At 38.9% G+C, this 22821-nt stretch overlaps 1 protein-coding gene and 1 long non-coding RNA gene across 10 annotated transcripts in view; one reads left to right on the top strand and one right to left on the bottom strand.

The window, feature by feature from the left end:
* Window positions 1–22821, bottom strand: part of UBE2E2 (ubiquitin conjugating enzyme E2 E2) — a 469097-nt gene that overhangs the window by 347719 nt on the left and 98557 nt on the right. For 5 of the 9 annotated variants that reach the window (XM_077865379.1, XM_077865383.1, XM_077865380.1 and 2 more), the window contains 2 exons: window positions 13767–13950; window positions 5299–5349 (listed from right to left, as the gene is read on the bottom strand). In XM_077865379.1, coding sequence (XP_077721505.1) covers window positions 5299–5349; window positions 13767–13942 — 227 coding nt within the window. In that variant the 5' untranslated portion in view covers window positions 13943–13950. Of the gene's footprint in view, window positions 1–5298; window positions 5350–13766; window positions 13951–19597; window positions 19727–19788; window positions 19949–22821 lie in introns of those variants that run through there. The other 4 variants (XR_013361371.1, XM_077865378.1, XM_077865386.1 and 1 more) reach the window with 2 other exon arrangements.
* The window catches only part of LOC144293984 (uncharacterized), a 34476-nt gene continuing 31104 nt past the window's right edge, over window positions 19450–22821 (top strand). The window contains exon 1 of the long non-coding RNA XR_013361374.1: window positions 19450–19490. This is a non-coding gene — a long non-coding RNA (uncharacterized LOC144293984). The remainder of the gene's footprint in view (window positions 19491–22821) is intronic.

Here is a 22821-nt window from a genome sequence, read left to right as displayed (position 1 = left end):
GCTTCTCCCTCTGTCTGTGTCTCTGCCTCTCTCTCTCTCTCTCTCTCTGTCTCTCTGTCTCTCATGAATGAATAAATAAAATCTTTAAAAAAAAAAAAGATTTATGTCCAGTCATGGCCTCTCCTATGCTGGCAACACCTTAACTAATCAGTGAAGACAATGAAAAATAAACCAGAGAACTTAATATTTCTGATTCAAAACTTACTACAAAGCTGCAGTAATCAAGACTCTGTGTCAATAAAAAGAAAGACTGTGTAGGAGTGGCATAAGAACAGACATACAGATCAAAGGAATAACATTTAGAGTTCAGAAATAAACCTTGACATTGATGATCCATTGATTTTTTTCAACAAAGATGGCAAGACAATTCAAGGTCTTTTCAGCAAATGATGCTGACATAATTGGATATCCACCCACAAAAAAAATGAATGTGGACCTTTACCTCACACCATATACAAAATGGATCAGAATCAACATACAAAAGCTAAAACTAAAAACTTTCCCTGAGGAAAAATATAAGTGTACTTCTTTCTAGTATTGGATTAGGCAATGGTTTCTTAAGAAGTGACATCAAGCACACAACAAGAGAAAAACAGGTAATTTGGACTACAACAAATTTAAAATTTTGTGCTTCAAAGATCAGTATCAAGAAAGAAAGAAAAAAAAAACACAGGAGAAAATATTTGCAAATCATATATCTTATGCCAGACTTGTATCCAAAATAAAGAATACTTATAACTCAATAGAAAGACAACTCAATTTAAAAATGGGCAAAGATTTGAATAGATCTTTCTCCAAAAAAGATATAAAAATGGCCAAAAGCATATGAAGAGATGGTCATCATCATCAGTATATTCACCAAGATAATGCAAATCAAAACTACAATGACGTAGCACTTCATACCTACTAAAATGATTATCATCAAAAAAAAAAAGACAAAAATAATTGCCAACGTGGTGGCGAAAGTGGAACTCTCACACTTGCTAGTAGGAAAATAAAATGATACAACCACTTTATAATACAGTCTGGTAGTTCCCAAAAGGTTAAACATAGTTACTCCATGACTCAACAATTCTACTCCTAGGAATAAACCCCCCAAAATGAAAACATATGTCCACACAAAATCTTGTACACGAACATTCACAGCAGCATTATTCATACAGCAGAAAAGTAGAAACAACCCAAATGTGCATCAACTGATGAATGGATAAATAAAACGCAGTATATCCACACAATGGAATATTATTCAGAGACAAAAATGTAAAGTACTGATGCACGCTACAACATGAACCGATGAAAGTTATGTTTCATGAAAGAAGCCAGTCACAAAAGACTACATTTTATATGATTCCGTTAATACAAAAATGTCCAGAACAGGCAAATCTGTAAGAGACAGAACAGACTGCCTAGGGCTCAGAGCTGGTGAGCTGGGAGGAAATGGGGAAGCAGTGACTGTTGAAAGGTTTAGTGTATCTTTTGGGGGTGATCAAAATGTTGTAAAATTGATTGTGATGGCTACACAATTCTGTGAATATAGTAAAAGCCACTGAATTTTACTTTAAATTACATCTTGGGACACCTGGGTGGCTCAGTGGTTAAGCGCCTGCCTTTGGCTCAGGGCATGATCCTGGAGTCCCGGGATCGAGTTTCACATCAGGCTCCCTGTATGGGGCCTGCTTCTCCCTCTGCCTATGTCTCTGCCTCTCTCTCTCTCTCTGTGTCTCTCATGAATAAATAAATAAGTAATTCTTAATTTTTTAAAAAATAAATAATTACATCTCAATAAAGCCAATTAGTTTTCTTTTTTTTTTTTAAGATTTTTTTTTATTTATTCATGAGAGACCTAGAGAGACAGGCAGAGAGAGAAGCAAGCTCTACGCTGGGAGCCTGACGTGGGACCTGATCCCGCGACTTCAGGATCACGCCCTGGGCCTGGGTGGAAGGCAGGCACTAAACCACTGAGCCACCCAGGGATCCCCTAGTTTTCTTTTTAAAGTAAAGCAGAGCCTGTGTTCAGTGAAATTATTCAAACAGCAATAAAAAGTGAAAACTGCTAGCCAGTGTAACTGAATTACATCTTCTTTTCTAGTATTTTCTCCTTATACTTGCTCAATTACTAAATCAAAAATCAAAATCCGAACAAGTCATTTTACCATAGTCTCTACTTTCAAAAAGTAGTAATAGTCTCTACTTTTAAAAAGTAGTAAGAATCTCTACCCTTTCTATTCTCATGCAGTTAATACAAACTTGGGCAGTATCAGAAAATGACAGAATTTCCATTTAGTTTCCCTACATTGCAAAAGAACAACAATACCAAAAAAAATACCCTTTGGATGACAAAAGTTTTAATTTTAATTTGGATATTTTTCTAGCTAGCTCCTAGTTTACCACTAGCATCAAGGAAACAGAAATGAACATACTAGCACATTTGTGAAGAATCGTGATAGTCATGACATATAGTCATTTACAAGGGGCAGCAATTCTACCCTAGTAGGACTCTATAAGGATATAACAAGAATTCTTCTGGCTCCATCCAGCTAAGCCAGTATGCAAGTAACTGAGGTAGTGAGCAATTCCAGTCCAATAACTACAACTTAGCCAGCAATACAAAAACATTTATGGATCTGAAGAGGCCTCAGAAGAGAGCCTTTGCAAATGTCTTGGGTCAATTATGTTATTCATCATAAGAGTTGAAGCCAAGCAAAATATATTCTACTACTTATAAGAAATATTCTAAATATACAACCAAATTTCACCCAAACTATATAATTTTCTATGCCAATGGCCCTACAGACCCTATGATTTTATGAACAGAAACTTTTCTCTTAGATATAAAGTTTTGTTTTTAAACATTAACTCAGGCTGTAAGAGAAAAAATACCAAAGATAATTGAATCCAGTTTTTAAAAACTGTATTATTGCATTTTTACCTTAAAGACAAAAGAAAAAGTGAAATGAAAATTGAAAGAGGGACACCTGGGTGGCTCAGCAGTTTAGCGCCTGCCTTTGGCCCAGGGCATGATCCTGGAGTCCCGGGATCGAGTCCCTCTTCGGGCTCCCTGCATGGAGCCTGCTTCTCCCTCTGCCTGTGTCTCTGCCTCTCTCTCTTTCTGTGTCTCTCATGAATAAATAAAATCTTTAAAAAAAGAAAATTGAAAGATATGTAGCCATGTGTTTCCTATAAGAAGAAATAATTCAACCTATTATCAAAGTATTTTGTGGATGCTTTTAAAATAACACTTAAATGTTATTTCATTCAAATACCTGAAAGAAAAAAACAATACCACAAAATGCCTTACATAAACATATCTATCTATACTGAATGATATAATTCAGAAGGACTTTATATTCCCAACATAAATGACAGACTCACAGAATACTTAAACACATACTAATTTCTCCTGGATAATTTCAAGAATTGCTTAACTGGGCATCCCATAAGAGATGCACCAAAACTTTCTGAAGGGCTTATTATGTATCACATCCACATTTTAAAATGCTTTATTTATATAGTTTACATAACCATAATGATATTATTAACTATGGCTTAATGAAAAAGTAAACCTCCAAATTTCAGATATTATATATAAACTTTTTTACTTTAAATAGAACTGCTTTAATTATTTTAGTTTATTTAAATAATGGCCATTATGTAATTCCTTTCCTCACACCTGTTTTCATTCATGTTTACAATACGTTGGTTTAATCAAGTGAAATTATTATCCATAAGTCAAAACTAAATTAGACTAATATATTAGAAAATAATATATTTTATAACGAAGTTGCAAACACTCTAACCATCATCACACATATGTGGATTTCACTTATTAAAAATGAGACTTAAAAAAGCTCATTAAAACAAAGCAGTTTATTTTGCCAGTAATTTGTTATCAAAATTTAAGCAAATAAGTATATAAATTAAGTTCATATATTTACCAATTCAGTTGTAAAAAGATTACAATAATATATGTGGTAAAACTATTTTTTTTAAAAAGATTCAAACCATTAAAATGAATACTGTCATAAGAAACAAGAGATTTTTGGTTTCATTCAAACTGCAGTCTTTCCACAAATCAATCCATTTCCAAGAACTGGCCACCAAAGCCTAAACAATGATTTGCCATCTGAAAAACAGCCTTTGATAGAACAGTCTTAAGTGTGACAAAAAAGCTTACTATTAAACAGTTTTACCTAACAAAGAAATAGTTGTTCTATTTGAATAAACCATTCTTCGAATATTATTGCAAGTGCATATACTGTATATGCCTCTCATGTAAAGAACCACATTAGATTCACCACAAACATAAAAAGCCTTATAACAATTTTTCCTACACAAAACAGTTGTCAACTAGCCAACTATCAAATAGCCATCTGCAAAATTTTCACTTTCATTAATATATAGAATTGCTATCCTTGCTTTCACATAAAAATAAGATCAGTAAAAACAGAATCATGCCAAAAAATAAATTCTACCTTCATTCAATATTGGCAACATATTCCTGTAATCTGCTCTCTCACCTTCAATCCACAAGACTACCAATTTAAACTACGAAAACTCCTGGTTCCAACGTTTTGGCCTGGTTCCACCACTGACCTCATATCAAAACAGAAAAAGATGTTTTATAATAGTCAAACAGCCAATCTTCCAACTACTGCATCAGACCCAAGATACAGTATAAGGTAGAAGGTTATTTTTCTCCGCATCCTCTATTTACCTCTATATCATTAATCATTTCCAGGCAAGCACTTTTACTTCTTATAAGTAAACTCTGACCAGAAAATTGAAGAATGTGGTCATAAAGGAGAGAGTGTTTTAAATTTAACATCACTGCCTCAAATCACTCATTCTTAGCTACAGCCGATGACTATAAGAAATAACGTAAACCATAAAAAACCACTATTTAATGTTTCAGCACTTTTTAAAAATCAATTTCCAACAAGGTAACAAGTGAATTATCAAAAAGCAAATATTTCAGCCACACTCTTATTCTATCATTAAAGAAATTATTTAAGCCCCCAACACCTCTTTCACTAAAAGATAATTATATTTGTTATTCTATAATTTCATTATCTTATTGTTACTGTGTTACTCTGTTTGGCAACTCCACTATATCTCCACAAACATACTTCATAAGAATTCCATTTCTTCACAGAAATAATAACCGTCTACCACAGTCAATTAAGATCAAACTACAATATTTTACTAATTAATCAAACTATAACAATCTCTGTACATCACACCAGCAATTTAATTATACCTTGTGCAAAAGATACAAATAAAAATCCACTAAGTACTTACCTACAGTTGGGAGGAGGGTCCAATGTAATCTCTGCAAGTTCCTTCTGAATTCTTTAAAATAAAGACAAAATTATGTTAAAATGTCTACACTCTCAAAAAAAAAAAATGTCTACACTCTCTTAATAGTTCACTAAAATGTTCTAATTGTTGTAAACATTTCCCATTTGTATTCTTTTTATTTTGAAATACTAATACTACAAAAAAATCATCATATACAATAACAACCAAGCCATAACTTCTGCCATGATTTTGGCAATGTGCCTACAAAGGGTAAAAAGATTGGCCATTATCAGTATATGCAGCCTGCAGAAACACTAAACTTCATCTAACTGGGATGCCTGGCTCAGTCAGTTAAGCGTCGAACTCTGGATTTTGGTTCAGATCATGATTTCAGGGTTGTGAGACTAAGCCTGGTTTTAAGCTCTGTGCTTACTGGGGAGTCTGCTTTTCTCTCTCTCTCTCTCCCTCTGCCCCTCCACACCACTCACCTGCTCTCTCTCTAAAATAAATAAATCTAAAAAAAAAAAAAAAAAGGCCTTGAACCACTGATAATAGCCAAAATTTCTAATTTAAATTGGATACCTTTGCCACATTATTTATGGATCATTCCAACTTCTGATTTGCACTAGAACATCCCCCACATAAGATGGAAGGATGATAAGTAAGTTGAATCCAAGCATTCTGAATGATCAAATCAACTGGTAAAGAAAGAATTATCAGGATCTCATTCCAACACCTAAAACTGCTATCCAACTATAAATGGTATTCCTTCTTGAAGCCTGTGGGTTGGAGCAGATTGAGGCTTTCCAATCTGACACTATTCCTTTTGTAAGAACTATCCTAACAATATGTGGATAATCATCTGAATGTCACTTCATGAGCTTCATACAAAAAGGACTTTTTTAAAAACCTGCTTTTGTCCTCATGTGTTATTTTTCAACTTTGATTTTTTAACTGCACCTAACCCCTTATACAAAGGCTAATAGTGCTACATTGTTTTATAAGAATAAGCAATCTAACTATATCATTCATGCATTATTAAACATAGGCTTTGTTAAAGCAAACAAAAAAATTCTCAAAACCACGTCTCCATTGCTTTTTACTTTATTTTTATTTTTTAAAGACTTATTTATTCATAAGAGACACAGAGAGAGAGAGAGGCAGAGACAGAGGCAGAGGGAGAAGCAGGTTCCATGCAGGAAGCCTGACGTGGGATTCGATCCCCAGACTCTGGGACCGCGCCCTGAGCCAAAGGCAGACACTCAACGGCTGAGCCACCCAGGCGTCCCTCCTTTGCTTTTTAAATATGAGGATTTGCTAACTACATGCCTGCTATCTAGTAATTATTGTGATAGTAAATGGATGATAGTGACTAAAGTATCTTAAAAAATAAGAATATGAACAAAAACATTTACTCTCAATTTCATTCCACATCTTTTTCAACCCAACAAACCAAAATACAGAAATAGACATGACTCCTCCAAAAAAGATTGGCATCGATTTCCTAAAGGAATTGCATGCTACTAATAAAATGTTCACTTTCTAAGCCATGTGATTCAAGGTTGGGGAGGCATTATGATGCTGAGCAAGATATTAAAGTTCAAAGCCAAAAATAAAAAAAAAAAAACTTTCATTTTAATTCTGCTCTGCCATTAATTGAGAGTTCTTGGATAAAAAGACTGTTCACACCTGCATTCTCTCTCAGCCTCAGTTTTCTGTCCTATAAAATGAAGAGGAGAAATTCCACGCTTTGTTTTATCTTTAAAACATGATTCCTTTTAATATGGATTCTATGATGTGTTCACATGCACATAAAGTATATACAGCCCAGGGGCTCCTGGGTAGTTCAGTCAGTTAAGTGTCGGACTCCTGGTTTCAGCTCAGCTCATGATCTCATGAGTTTTGGGATCCAGCCTTGTGTAAGGCTCCACACTCAGCAGGGAATCTGCTGGAAGATTCTCTCCCACTGCCCCTCCCCCCACTCATACATGGGTGCTCCCTCTCAAATAATAAATAAATCTTTTTTTTAAAAAACATTTACAGCCCATAAAGTTAGAAATCTCAAAAATCTGATATTGGTGAACACCCTTGATGGATTTCATACAAAAGCAAAAAACAGGCACTTCAAAACTAACCAAGTAAGTCCAGGTTAAAGATAACAAACTGAGCATACATGCATTCACCTCCCACTCCTTCACAAACCCAGCTGGGGCAGGCGGAAGGAGCAGGGAGGCAAAACACAGAAAAGGCAAAAAGGAATAAAGAGCAAACAGAAGGAAATGAGAAATTTCAGTGTATTTCTAGAAGACAAAGCAGACAGGTGTAAATTAAACGAGTTGACATGGCTAAGAGGGGACTGAGAAGGCTTAAGAATATAACAAAGACACATTATTTAAGGGAGGTGGGGGAAGAAAGACAATCACAAATCCCAGGAGAAAAACACCTGTGTAAGAAAACCATAGATCAAATACAAGGAAACTAAAATGCAAAACTATTTTAATCAAGTAATAAATGTTAAGAGGAAAAAAAAAAGATTTGCTCTATTTGGCCTAATGCTATGACTCAATGGGTATTCCAGAGATTATGACATTGGACTTGTTGGAAATCTAACTCTAGAATTGTTTGGTCTGGCAGTGAATATTTAGTTATAGTAAATGCTCCTGCAATTTATTAGTCTTTTACTTACAGACAACACACAGAAGATGCGTTGTAGTTGTAGGGACCCAGGCGTCCCTCTGTGGCGTTTAATTAGTCACCAGAAACATGAACAACATCCATAAACTGTTTTCAAATCAAGAGGACCAAAAGAATAGCCCGTTAAAAGAGAAAGCTAGGGACGCCTGGGTGGCTCAGCGGTTGAGCATCTGCCTTCGCTCAGCGCATGATGCCGGAGTCCCAGGATCAAGTCCCACATCAGAGTCTCTGCACGGAGCCTGCTTCTCCCTCTGCCTGTGTCTCTGCCTCTCTCTGTGTCTCTCGTGAATAAATAAACAAAATCCTTTTTAAAAAAGTTAAAAATAAAAGAGCAAGCTTAAACTGTCGAAGAAAACTTTTTTCCGTAAAAGAATTGCTTTGGGATTTTCAAATAACTCCTTTTGCTCTATGCTTACAATGTCTCTTTTGATTTAAAAAATTGATAAATCAGGGCAGCCTGGGTGCTCAGCGGTTTAGCACCGCCTTCAGCCCAGGGCGTGATCCTGGAGACCAGGGATCCAGTCCCACATCAGGCTCCCTGCATGGAGCCTGCTTCTCCCTCTGCCTGTCTCACTGCCTCTCTCTCTCTCTCTCTCTCTCTCTCTCTGCCTCTCTCTCTCTGTGTGTGTGTCTCTCATGAGTAAATAAATAAAATCTTTTTTAAAAAAATGATAAATCAGGGGCACCTGGGTGGCTCAGCAGGCCAAGTGTCCCACTCCTGGTCTCAGCTCAGGTCCTAATCTCACAGTAATGAGTCTGTCCTTGTGTTGGGTTCCATGCTAGGCATGGAGCCTACTTTAAAAAAAAAAATTGATAAATCTTAATTTTCTGTCAAATAATTCTATAATGGAACTCAAACCCCTCCAGATGTCTATAATTCCAGATCTAATTATTCAGTACAAAAAGCAATTTACTGATAAATCTGACAACTCTAAGCAGTGAGTCAATATATTAAAATGTATTTTGTGCCACACCTAAGAATGGTTATATTTCTCTTGACAGGGAAGATTATACAAAGAATTGCTATTTAAACAGTTGCAAGATGTCCTGCTGCTTTCAATGACAGCAATTCAATTCTATCTCAAAAGTAGTGATCTTGGTATGTATTAAGTTTCTCAGTCTTGACATGTGGGGCAAGGAAGGTAGCTATCTCAGGCACTGTCCCTTAGGGTGAGGAAAAATGAAAAGGTATCAATAATTCACACTTACAGCATACCTTTCACATGATGATCTTAGTCTATTAAAAGTGAATTAAATAAATCTCACAGAATTCTCTAAGTATTACTCTTTTATCATTTCCCATTCAAAATATAAAGAAACTAAGGCTAATAATTGTACACTGAGGTAAGATGAAAGACAGGCAATTATCTTGTTAAGTCAAACAAACAGAAGACCTCTCTCTCATCAGAAATTTTAAGACAAAATTATTTCTTTAGACAAGTCAACCAGACAACTGCCTAAATTCCCAATTTCCATCTAGTAATGCCACTTCTGTGATTATTATGATACAGAAGTCGGGAATTGCACATAGCTACTGAGAGAAGTCAGAAGCAAAATACAAACTAAATTTCAGTTTGTAAGAATTAACCTAATACCATAACTGTTCCAGGAATGCTAAGAGTACCATATGTGACTGTCATTTGCTAAAAAGAATGGAGTGTGGGGAGGGAAAGAAAAATAACAATCATGATTCATTTAGACTTAATTGAAGAGTATGACACCAAAATTATACAAAATAGAGAAGATATGAAGCACTCATTTTAACATCAACATACTGGATTAATGGTTCAGAAAAATGAAGCAGTATGTAAGTACCGACAGGTTTAAACACACACACACACACACACACACACACACACACACACACTTCAGGTTAAAGAAAATTCAGTAACTCAGGTCCAAGTAGAACATGAATATTTGGGACATGGGAATTCACAAAGGTATTTTCTTAAGAGTTATTAAAAAAAAAAAAAAAAAACTTCATCCCACCAAAATGACTTTCTATATATTACTCTATGGACTGTATTCTTTGGTCACCTGAGAACTCCTATTCTAACCAACTGAATCAACTGCTCAAAACCTTTGAAAATGGAATTATTCTCAGGAAGAAAAACATCACACCATTAATTGCTAAATTTTTTAAATTTCAAAGTAGTATCTGAACTAACCTAGAAAAGAGAGTAATTGCAAATAATAAGCCTAAAGTTTAATTCTGAATGGTGATACACACCATATTATCTGTGATTTTTAAGATACCTTCAATTAAACGATTTTGCACATCAACTGTAAGATGCATCCTGATTTCAGAAACATTAAAAAGTTTTTACATGCAAATTTAAAATCAAGAAGATTAAGTAAGTACAAAAGATTATCTATAAAGAGTACTACTTCATTCTTACGTAGAAAACTAGAGCCAATATGATAAGTTTATACTGGAATCCACGCTTCAACCTAACAAAAATTTATTCTAAAACCAAATAGCATTCCTAAAACACTATATTATGCACAGTACAATCACAAGGTCTACTCCAAAGTTAATTTGGAATAAACGTGATTTAAAATTCACATTTAACAGATGTGTCAACACTTGAAAACAGTACAGTGAATTCAATGACAACATCAAAATAGTTATTGAACTGACTAGTCAATTTAATAAAATCATCAAAATTTGTCACTGCTAGACACAGTCTAACTACATATTTGCGAATATAACAAGAGTGATATAAACAATATCAAGAGAATGCTAAGAGCATGGCAATGTTTTAAGAAACAAATTCTTACCACGGAACAAAAACTGATCAAAAATGTAACTATAATCTTCCTCTTAACTCAAAATAGATGAAATTACTTTATACCATTGTTTACAAAATATAATACCCACTTAAATGTTTCCTGTTTACCCTACACCACTTTTCCATAAATACTTGAAAACTCGGGATTTTTTTTTTTAAGAAAACATGTTTCTATACAATATCATTAGTTCTTCAATTATAGCATATTTCTCTATTTTTCTTAAGTTTTATTTATTTATTTGAGAGAGAGAGAGAAGGCAAGAGCAAGAGAGAACAAGTACAAGTAGGGGTATGGGGCAGGAGGAGAGGGAAAAGCAGATTCCTTGCTGAGCAGGGAGCCTGAAGCTGGCTTGATCCCAGGACCCCAGGATCAGGAAGCTGAAGGCAGATGTTCAACCTACTGAACCACCCAGGTTGCCCCAATGATAGCACATTTCATGCAACTGAGCACCTATGCTCAAAGTGCTTTTCTTGAGTTACTATAAAATGGACATATAAGGATCCCTGGGTGGCGCAGCGGTTTGGCGCCTGCCTTTGGCCCAGGGCGCGATCCTGGAGACCCAGGATCGAATCCCACGTCGGGCTCCCGGTGCATGGAGCCTGCTTCTCCCTCTGCCTGTGTCTCTGCCTCTCTCTCTCTCTCTCTCTCTCTCTCTCTCTCTGTGTGACTGTCATAAATCAATAAAAAATTTTTTTAAAAAAAAGGACATATAATCACAGCATCTGATTATTTCTAATTTAACAACAGCACTATGTCCTCAAAGGTTAACCATGTATCTCATTTTCCTAAAGTCTATCAAGTGAACTTGGAAAATATCTACAAGACTAACTGGCAAAAGTCTATAAATGACAGAATCAGTGTATGAGACCTTACCAAATACCAAATAAATGCTTTATCACATTTAGTCCTCAGTCCTATGAAAATAGTACTATTATTATCTCCACTTTACAGAAAAGGAAACCCGGGGTTAGAAATGTTAAATTACGTATCTAAGATCACAGGGCTACTAAATGCCAGAACCTATAATCAAACTGATACCTCACCTCTACAGTCCAAACTCGGCACTGTTTCCGATAAACTATCTCTTATAAAATGACACTATATGGAAATGACTACTCATCTGAATAAAAACCAATTAACAATAATAAATCAGAATTCTATTTTGAAACTACTTCTAACTTTGAATTTTCTGATTAGTACTGGGATCTTAATATCCATGGAAGATCCAAAGCAACCAATAAGTAAAGACTGTAATCCTCCAATGGTAGGCACTGTAAGATAGAATGATGAATTTAAAAGATGTGGGTGTCTGCCCTCATTAATCTCAATTATTTTCTGTTGTTAGAACTTAAGTAAAGATGAAAAAAATAAAATAACTTCATTATCAACTCAACTGGGGGAAAGGAAGAGTGAAGAATTAAGCTTTTACTAAAAAAAAAAATTAGCAGAGAAGCAGTATTTTCATACTTAAAACACAGGGTAAATGAGTAAGTCACTTCAGATACTGTCACCCAAAAACCACCTGGAGACCTTCTAGAGGAAGGTAATGAATCACAATTTAAAATCACAGATTCAGGAGCACCTGGGTGGTTCACTTGGTAAGTGCCCTCAGTTCAGGTCATGATCTCCGCGTCCTAGGATTCAGCTCCACATCAGGCTCCTTGCTCAGCAGCAAATCTACTTCTCCCTCTCCCGCTTTTTCTGTCCTTCCCTCTAGCTCATTCTCTCTCTCTCTCTCTCACAAATAAATAAAATCTTAAAAAAAAAAAAAAAATCACAGATTCACAAGAATGAATCTGTCAGTGAAGGGATTCCCTCCGCAAAGAAGCAATTCAGACAATACTTCTACTTTCACCAATGCAATAATACCGACTTCTATTATGTGCCAATAGGGCACTATCTTGGATTCTTTACACACACACACTATCTCAAAACTACATCTTATCCCCTACTTAAAAGCGTGAAGAGGACTAGGTTTGAATATATAATCTATGCTTTGTTTTACACACTGTAGTAAAATGAGGTAAAAGATACATGTACTTGAAAAAAATCACGCAATCCTCACTTTCACACATGATACATATAATATCTCTCATAAGGGCAGCCTGGGTGGCTCAGCGGTTTAGCGCCGCCTTCAGCCCAGGGCATAATTCTGAAGACCCGGGATCTGATATGCACACAACTCCTTCAACAAAAATCAAGGATCAGCAACACACTTCTGGGAAGGGGACCATTACCCTAGTCCCCTGAATGGGTAGCGCACGACTCATTATCACTCCAACATCTCTCCCTAGAAGCTCATGTTTCACCTGGAGGCCAGAGAAGTTTCTTCCTGATGCTGTGTTTTGACTAGGCCAGAGGTAAACAAAGTCTACTAGACCATAATGGTTTTTGGTCTTCGGGAAAGGACCCCCTAATCCATACTACCCAATAAAACATAAAGCTATCATTCAACATTCAGACATTCCACTATGCATAATATTTACGGAATGCTTTCATTATACTTCCTATTTGATATTTTTTAAAAGGTATTAGAACAAAACAAGAACATTAAATCACAAAATCAGGAAAAACTGTAGTCATTTGATTTTAAATCATTTTCCAAGAGATATTCTATGATTAAACAACCTTAAAGCAGATTTCTCTCAATATAAGCAATTAATGTAGCAATAATCGTTCAAATATCTACCTTCCAGAGATATTGTCTAGAGAAAAAAATCTGTATCAAGACAGACCCACTGCCTAATATAATGAAATCAAGATATATTTGTAGAATTCAGCATTTCTAACTTCACTAATAGAATAGAAAATACACATCATTCAACAACTATCTCAATAGAACCCTACTCATTATCCTGTATTACTGAGAAGAAAAATCCATGAATTACATGGTCCACATCCCAGAAAAATAATTAAATACAACAGAAAGAGCTTAAGACAGTAAATTAACACTAAAACTAAAAAGGTTATAATTGAGGTACCTTTTAGCACTCGTTGACAATTTAGCAGCTGTTTTGCTGGATATTTTTCCTTCCTTTTTCTTGGGCTGAACTTGTTCTCTTTCTGGTTCTTGCTGAACACTTTCACGTTGGTCTCCATCAGAACTTCCTCCACTAGTGCTTGGACTGTCATCAACTCTTTGTGCCTCAGTGGACATGTTAGATCCTGGATTAAAAATGAAAGATCATTTACTGAGTTGTGGGAGGACTACCTCTAGAATAGAAAAATGAGACTTCTAGTATAAGTAAAGCTAATATAAAATGAAGACAGTGGTCATTTACCAATCACCCTTGGGAGCTGCCAAAACTTTTCTCCCAAAATGTACTGAAAAAGAAAGTGAAAACACACAAAATATATACACAATATGTTTGGGCAGCCTGGGTGGCTCAGCGGTTTAGCACCGCCTTCAACCCAGGGCGTGATCCTAGAGACCTGGGATTGAGTGCCACATCAGGCTCCCTGCATGGAGCCTGCTTCTCTGCCTGTGTCTCTGCCTCTCCCTCTGTGTCTCTCATGAATAAATAAAATATTTTTTTAAAAATGTTCATAGCAACATTATTCATAAAGCCAAAAAGAAGAAACAACTCAAATGTTCACTAACTGATAAATGGGTAAGCCAAATGTGATACAGTCACACAATGGAATATTAATCAGCCATATAAAGGAATGAAGTACAATATGGGCATACTACATACAACACAGATGAACTTTGAAAACATGCTAAGTGAAAGAAGCCAGTCACAAAAGACAACAAATTGTATGATTCCATTTACATGAAATGTCCAAAACAGACAAATTCGAGGACAGAAAAGTCGATTAAGAAGTTACCAGGAACTAGGAATGATGGAGAAATGGGGAAGGACTGCTAATAGGTATGAAGTATCCTTTCCGGGGTGATGAAAATATTCTTAGAAAAGGGTGATGTGTACAATTCTAAATATTCTGAAAACTACAGCTAAAACCCTCCAAACTAGTCAATTTTTATCTTCTGATAACAGCAGAACACAAAAGAACACAGAGGCCCGCATGATTCTAAATAAAAACTGAACCACATGATGGTGTCAGCATTGATCGAGCAATATACCAAGCAACTGTGTTTCACAAGAAATGGAGACTATTGAGAGGCTGAAGGACTCCTTTTTATTTTTTTTTTCCTAGTCTTGGATAAAATATCCCTTACAGAGGCTTTCAAATTCCCTTTGCTCGGAGATCCCTGGGTGTCTCAGAGGTTCAGAACCTGCCTTTGGCCCAGGGTGTGATCCTGGAGTCCTGGGATCACACGTTCCACGTGTGAGTTCCACGTCAGGCTCCGGGCATGGAGCCTGCTTCTGCCTCTGCCTATGTCTCTGTCTCTGTCTCTATTATGAATAAATAAATAAAATCTTTAAAAAAAAAATCCCTTTGCTCTGAGTTCATGCTTCCCAAGCAGCTCTGATTATCAACTCAATTTCTTTAATACCTTGATACATAGTAGCTGCTATAAGCTGTATAGCAAATACAAACAATTCTAGTAAGAGAAAAGGGATATCTCCTCTCTACTGTCATTCCATCATAATCAATTTCTGAGTTTGATTTCTATAAATTTATCCCTTATGACCAAACTAGTTTAGAGTGCACGGACAATTCAAAACCAAACTGACAAATCAACTGCCCAGCCTCTGAAGGGCCTTGCGCTCACTATGTTACTGCCACCTAATAACCACCTAATAATAAAAGATACCTCAAATAAAGCACTGTTTTTTATTACTATAGTCTAAATATATAGCTAGTTGATGATGAAAATTCATCATCACCGAAGATTTAACTTACAGCTTGCTCTAAATCAAAATGATTTCATAATACAAATCTTTAATGGACTGAAATTTTTATGGTAAGACAAACCAAAGAGCAATGTAAGAAATGAAAGAATCAGGAAGCACAGAGAGGTGAAGAGTCAACAGAAAATACTGAATGCCTTCAATAAGACATCACACAAACACACCACCACCACCCTTCTCAACTCCAAGGGCTCCCATCCCCCATGCCAAACAAAAAGAGGTCTGTACAAGCAGCTCTGAAACACACTGACAGAGAAATCTGACTGCTCTTGTACCTATTCTGTAAATGGAGAGCATCAGTCTCCACAGCTGTGACACCTTTTATGAGCACTAAAGTCACTTAATAGAATACTGAAATTTTATATCAGTATGTTTCACGTCTAGCTCTAACAGTCCTAACATCTTTCTAGCTTTTTTTATATTTTATTTCACTTTAATTCTTACCCTTGGATTTAACATTGATTTTTTTTTCCAGCTTACTTCTTTCAGTTAAAATATATCAGAAGTTTAAAACCTAATAAGTATGTATATATAAGAGCACGTTAGAGCAGATGTGCATGGGAAGTGAGAAAGAGAACAATTCTCAGGGAAAGGTCCTTAGATATTGCAAAATGCTGCTGGCAATACTTCAAGAAATGTGAACTGAGTGAGAATTCATTTTATTTATCCTAAACCAGAAGCAATCCATTATATGACAAAAATATAGAAACCTAAATGAAATAAAATTCTTTTTTTTTACTGAACCTAGAGCTTTAGCTTAATAAAGTATGCCTGGAGTTTCAGTTATATATTACATTACACATAGTATATACATTTATATATACATACATTCGTACAGTTATATGTGTGTGTGTGTATACACACATTCTTCTTCATGTTTTTATTTATGTACCTTTGCATACTAACTATATGCTATGGGCATATAATTATTTGAAAGATTACTCAATGATTCAATCTGAGCCATAATCTGAAACACAAATTTCAAAAGTTGCTTCAGAACACCAGAAAATCAAAACTAGTCCCTCTAGAGAACTATTAAAAAATACTGTTATAAGGCACCTGGCTGACTCAATTCCTAAAGCAGCAACTCTTGATCTCAGGGTTGCAAGTTTGAGCCTCATGTTGGGTGTAGAGATTACTAATTAAAAGAAAAGGTTTAAAAATATCCAAGTAGGGAGAGTAAGTGCTAATAGATACAGACTTTCTTTTTGAGGAGCTGCTGATATTCTAAATTCAGCTAATTGTGATGGTTGCACATCCTTGTAGATATATACTAAGACCATTTAGTATACTATGTATGTTTAAAGGGTGAGTTTTGCAGTATGCGGATTATAGCTCCATAAAGAAGTTATTAAGAAATGGGTTTGGGTCTCTGTGTTTGGCTGACAGAGTTAAGAGAATCGACGAATCAAGAACTGAATGGAGAAGTACTGAATACGTGGATACTAAAAGACAACCAATAGAGGATAAGTATTAGATGAAAACCTCACCTGAAGAAAAATTCTTGAAGTGTAACATAAACATACAACAGTACAGAAATGGTGAGTGCTGGCCAATGAATTGTCATGTACTGAACACACATGTTTTACCAGCATCCAGGCCAAGAAACAGAGCATAGGCATCTCTCCTGTCACTACTCTAAACTCTTAATACCATCCATCCATGTCTTCACATCTTTGAACTTTATATAAATAAGTCGTTTGGCTTCAGTTTGGCTTCAGTTTGGCTCCTTGCTATAAAAGGATAAACTCATATAGAGTCATAATTTCTATAGTTTCACAATAAAGAAAAAAATTATTTCCACTTTGACCTCAGACACTTTATTTCATCCAAATCTTAATCTACAGGTGATAAATTCATCTAAGACCACTAATAACCTCTACAGAAACTTTTTAAAACAAAGTTTTCGTATTTTTTTCAAATATCAAGAGTAAGGCAAATTTCCAGATTTTGGTTTTTAAATGCCTAATTACAGAGAAAAGTTTTGGAAAAAATTTATTGCACCGCTTAGGTAGCAACTAATTTTTATGAAGAAAAAGCAATCTACAAGCATTTTAATTAGGTGTAAGTATAAAATTGGTGTTTCGTCTTTCTGAAGTACAAATGAAGAAAGTCATGAATTAAAACTCTAAAGTTATCCTCTAAATCAGCATTCTAAAATTATCTTTAAGATTAATTCCTAATAAGCGAATCTGATCAAATTACCTAACCTAGCAGGAAGATAAATTCCACAGTTATATAAACATAGGGATACTCTTCAATGATAATTTCAAAGCTAAGAAGACATTTAAACCTAGATTTTGATTTTGAACTCAAAGTAAAGCTTGGTTTCTAAACATAAAATAGGAAGACAGACTTTCCTCAATGTGTTATATTTAGAGTTTAGATACTGTTCCTTCTTCAACACACAAATTTAGCCTGCATTAGCTATGTATTCTATGTATTCTAACTATCAGCAATATAGTAAGTAAATGAAACTCACGTGTTCTATAAAAAATGAAATGATTTGGTTATAAATATAACTGATAATGTAAAAGCAACTATAGTCAGTTCATAAATTCAATTATTGTCCAGATAAGCCTTAAAACTGTATCTCATGGTAATGGTATAAAACTGCAAAAGCAAATGTTCATTTGGGCTTTTACAACAGGAAAATGCTTTAATTCCGTCATTTAATATCTTGTCTTCCTACTCACACTTCTAAACTTTTCCAAAATGTAAAATAAAACACAATTTTTAAGGAAAAGGTGCTATGTTCTGGGGGAGATAAAATGGGGTATGACCTTATATGAAAACACTCCATCATCAGCATCAACCCACATGCAAAACGGTAAAGAGTCAGAGCACCCAAATCGCTGAGACAATTATTTAAATTCCAAGGTCCAGAGTGAATTATCACATATTCAGAAACACACTTTTTAAAGAAACAGGGATTAAAAAAAAAAAAAAAAAAAAAACACCAAGACGAGCTTAAAATCTTTCCAAACCGCTAGCTAATCTGAAGGTAAACCCTGGGACTTCCTTTTGTACTTTTAAATAAAAATATTTGAGTAGACTCTCAAGAATACACAATACAAAACGATGAATCTTTTAAACATGCAAATAGGTCTAACAGCCACCGAGCACAGGATGCTGTCTTTCTAAAGCGGCCTTAATTTCCTTAAGGGAAGATGGATTGGATATTTCTGGTTGGTCGTGGGAAAAAAAAAAAAAAAAAAAAGCCACAAGAAGCTACGCTTTATCTTCATTAGAAATGGTAAAGGGCAAAAGGATCAAAACATTATGAAAGAAGAGAGGGGGAGAAGTGGAGGGAGGAGGGCAGAGGGAATCCAGTTTCAAACCAGGCCAGTGGGGGCTGCAGAGAAGAGACCAGAGAAAAATGGGCTTCGGCTCCAAACTGTGACAAGCGCTAGGCTTCACAAAAGACCGCCACAACACACACTCCACACCAGGGCACACACACACACACCCCGCCGGGTCTTCTCCGGGAGGCCCACGCGGGTGCGGCGGCGGCGGGGGAGCCAGACCCGGCACTCGCCAGCAGAGACACCATGTGCAGCAATTATGCAATTAGGGAAAATAGCAAAAGATCAAGCCGGGCACTTTCCACCGTGACATTTATCCAGTACTTTTGCAAAGACTTAGTTCCAGGATGCGGCTGGGAGAGGAAAGGGGCTGGGAGGGTGGCGAGGGATGGGGAACCGAGAACGGAAGGGGGTAGAAGATGGGCAGGCAGGGCCGGCGGGGGGGGGGGGGGAGTGGGGGAGGGAGAGGACTAGGAAGGGGGAGGGGTGGAAAGGGCGAGAAACCGGGGCAAGGAGGCTCGCGGGAGGGGGCGCGGGGAGCGGGGCACGCCGGGGAACGGAGGCGAGAACTAGAGCGCAAGCGGTAAGCAAAGCTCTGCGACGTGGAGGCGAGGCTGGGGGGGGGGGGGACGCCCGCGAGAGGGGGGACGCCGGGGGGGGGGGGAGCACCGGCGAGGCCCGGGCGAGTACCTGAGGGAGGGGCGTCCGCGCAGGTCGCGGGCTCCAGCCCGAGCGCGCGGAGCGAGGGCTGCGGAGGCGAGGGGGGGAGGGGGCGCTGGGAGGCCCCGAGGACGGGGTGTCCCCGCAGACGGTCTAGTCACCACGCACCCGGCAGCCCGGCCACGCCTGTCCCCGCCGCGCTCGCGCCCGCCCGGACTCACCCTCAGCGCCGCTGCCGCCGCCCGCGGCCGTTCCAGCTCCGGCTCCCAAGGCTGCTGCCCGCGGCTGCCGCTGTGGCCGCCCCTGAGTCCTGGAAAGTGAAGCCACCGCCTCCGTGAGACGCCGCCGCCGCCGCCGCCGCCGCCGCCGCCCGGCCGTCCGCGCGCGCGCCCGCCAGTGCGCGTGCCCGCGCGCCCGCCCGCGAGAGACCGCGAGAGCGCGAGCCCCACGTCGGCCGTGCGGCGCCGCGCGCCTCCCTGCGCCCCAAGCCCGCTCCGCCCCGCCCCCTCCCGGCGCGTGGCCGCGAGGGGGCGGGGGCAGGAGGGCGCGCGCGCGGGGGGCGGGGGGCGGGGGGCGGGCCGCCCGGCCGGCCTGGCCAGGGGTGGGGGAGGCGGCGCGGGAAAGTAAAGTGACAGCTGAGTCCCGCGAGTGAGCGGCGGGCGGGCGGGGGCGGGGGCGAGGGCGAGGGCGAGGGCGAGGGCCGTCCCACGGGGAAGGACCGGCGGAGCCGGGCGAGGACAGGGAAACAGAGGCTGACGAGGCGACGTGAGGGGAAGGGACGCGGGGACCTTGACGGGAGCGCGCATTAAAGGGAAATGCTGGCTTGGGGGTGGGAGTCGCCCAAAGACCAGACTGGGCGCGGCTCCTGGCGCCCCTGCTCTGCAGCCCTGGGCTTCGCGCCTGCCGAGGACTCCGCGGAGCGCGCCTCGGGGACTGGCCCTGGGGACACGCTGGCCCGAACTCGACGCGCGGTGCCCGCATGCACCCGGGATGGGACACCTTCGCGCTAGCCTGGAAAGTTCGCAGACGCTGACCCCGACTCCCCTGCACTGCAACACCAAGATTCTTCTGCTTTTTTGGCTGCCCCTGGCCTGGAACTTGCGCGGGTAGCCAGGAGCTCCAGGCCATGTAGCCCCGGGGTATTGGGGAGAGGTGAAAGGAGGAGAAGCTACCGGGGCCGCCAGGACCTGCCTTAAAGCCCCACCAAAGGCAACGGGAACAGTGGCGATGCTGTGGGTGACATTACGTTCCCCTGTAATCTTCACCCCAAATAACCATTAAAACAAAACAAAACGGGGCAGCCCCGGTGGCCCAGCGGTTTGGCGCCCCTTCGGCCCAGGGCCTAATCCTGGAGGCCCCCGGATCGAGTCCCGCGTCGGGCTCCCCGCATGGAGCCTGCTTCTCCCTCTGCCTGTGTCTCTGCCCCCCACCCACCCCCAGGAATAAATAAATAAACAAAACAAAACAAAACAAAAAACCTATGCCTGCTAAGCAAGCTCAGCTTCTCCAGAATTTCCCCCCACCTCCACCCTTAGCTCCTCTTACCAAATGATTGCTGTTACTCCTCCTAGAACACCCCTATATAGGGAATGTCACTTTTTGTGGCAAAAGTATCCAGCCTACAAAAGGCTGAAGATAGCCCCCAGAAAGTCCCCTGCAACTCAGGAAGCCTGAAGAAATCCGTGCAGTGAGACCCCAGAGGACAGAAGCAAGTCGAGATTCATACATATGTCCAGAACTGAAAATTTTTTTTATCAAATGCCTTTTGAGGAATATTACTTTATAACATCCCTGAAAATTGGCAAAGACAGGTATTGGCTTCCAGCCTCCATAAATAACCATTGAGTAAAAAGTGGGTGTATTCTTGGGTATTGTTTCTATGCATCACTCAAGAATATCAACAGGACCCATTACCCTTAAATTCAAAAACATGTATTGGAGGATTATAAATTAGCATGTGATCATCGGTTAGATAGCCACCTATACCTCTCACATGAAGCAATATTTTATGCATGTAATACTGAAAATTTGCTTTTTAATATTAGTATATGACCAAAATAGAACATTGCATAGATTCCTTAAATGTCTGCATAACCTATTTTATCTCATTAAATCTTCATACTTTGACATTTTCATTTTCCTGATTGTGTTTTGTAATGGTTTGGTGAGGATAGTTAACAGAATCCCTGTTTTCTAGGTGTCTATGCTTTTCTACAATGGATTACTCTTTATTCTCGGATATATATTAGATGGGTTTCATTTATTTATAATGAATATTTCATAACAAAGTACCCTTCTGTAACAGAAAGTATCAAAGTTGGTTTTTAGTCCTGGTCATTGGCAACTGGTGGCTAGGAATGCAGTAATGACAATTTCCAATTTAGTGAAAGAATTGGGAAAGTTTTCACTGCCTAACTGCTGAAACTATGATTGCTGTAGCATTTCATTTATCTGTAGATGTTTTAACTGCTGTGTATTATTTACTGAATTTAAGAAATTGAGGACATAATACAAATTAGAATTGGAATAGAAAAGGAGTATCTGTTGAGTACTAGGCATTGCCTACTTGGTTAGAATATGACATTAAGTAAAAGAGAAAAATCCAGGGATCCCTGGGTGGCTCAGCAGTTCAGTGCCTGCCTTTGGCTCAGGGCGTGATCCTCAAGTCCCAGGATGGGCTCAGGGCGTGATCCTCAAGTCCCAGGATGGGCTCAGGGCGTGATCCTCAAGTCCCAGGATGGGCTCAGGGCGTGATCCTCAAGTCCCAGGATCGAGTTCCAGAATCGAGTCCCAGGATCAAGTCCCACACTGGGCTCCCTGCATGGAGCCTGCTTCTTCCTCTGCCTGTGTCTCTGCCCCTCTGTGTCTCTCATGAGTAAATAAATAAAATCTTAAAAAAAAAGAAATCCCTCTCCTCACAGAGCTTCCGTATTTCTGACCTTTCTTTGTTTTACAAGCTACATCCAGTTCATCAGCAAACTGTCAATTCTGCCTTCAAAAATATATCCTGAATGTATCCCCTTCTTCCTACCTCCTTCCCTACAGCTCATACCCTAGTCCAAGCTGCCATCATCTCTCAACTATAGTCTCCTACCTGATCTTGCTACTTCCTTTACCTACTATCCCTCCATTCCCCCACCATCCCAACACACAATAGTCTAAGTTGTCCTTTAAAATATAGGTCTTCCTCTTCTCAAAACCTTCCGTGGCTTCCCATCCTAGAGCAATACCCAAAATTCTTACAATGGCTGCAT

Source organism: Canis aureus, chromosome 22, assembly GCF_053574225.1.
Source record: "Canis aureus isolate CA01 chromosome 22, VMU_Caureus_v.1.0, whole genome shotgun sequence".
Classification (NCBI taxonomy): domain Eukaryota; kingdom Metazoa; phylum Chordata; class Mammalia; order Carnivora; family Canidae; genus Canis; species Canis aureus.
Note: the sequence above shows the minus strand (reverse complement) of the source record. Positions and strands in the feature narration are given on the sequence as shown.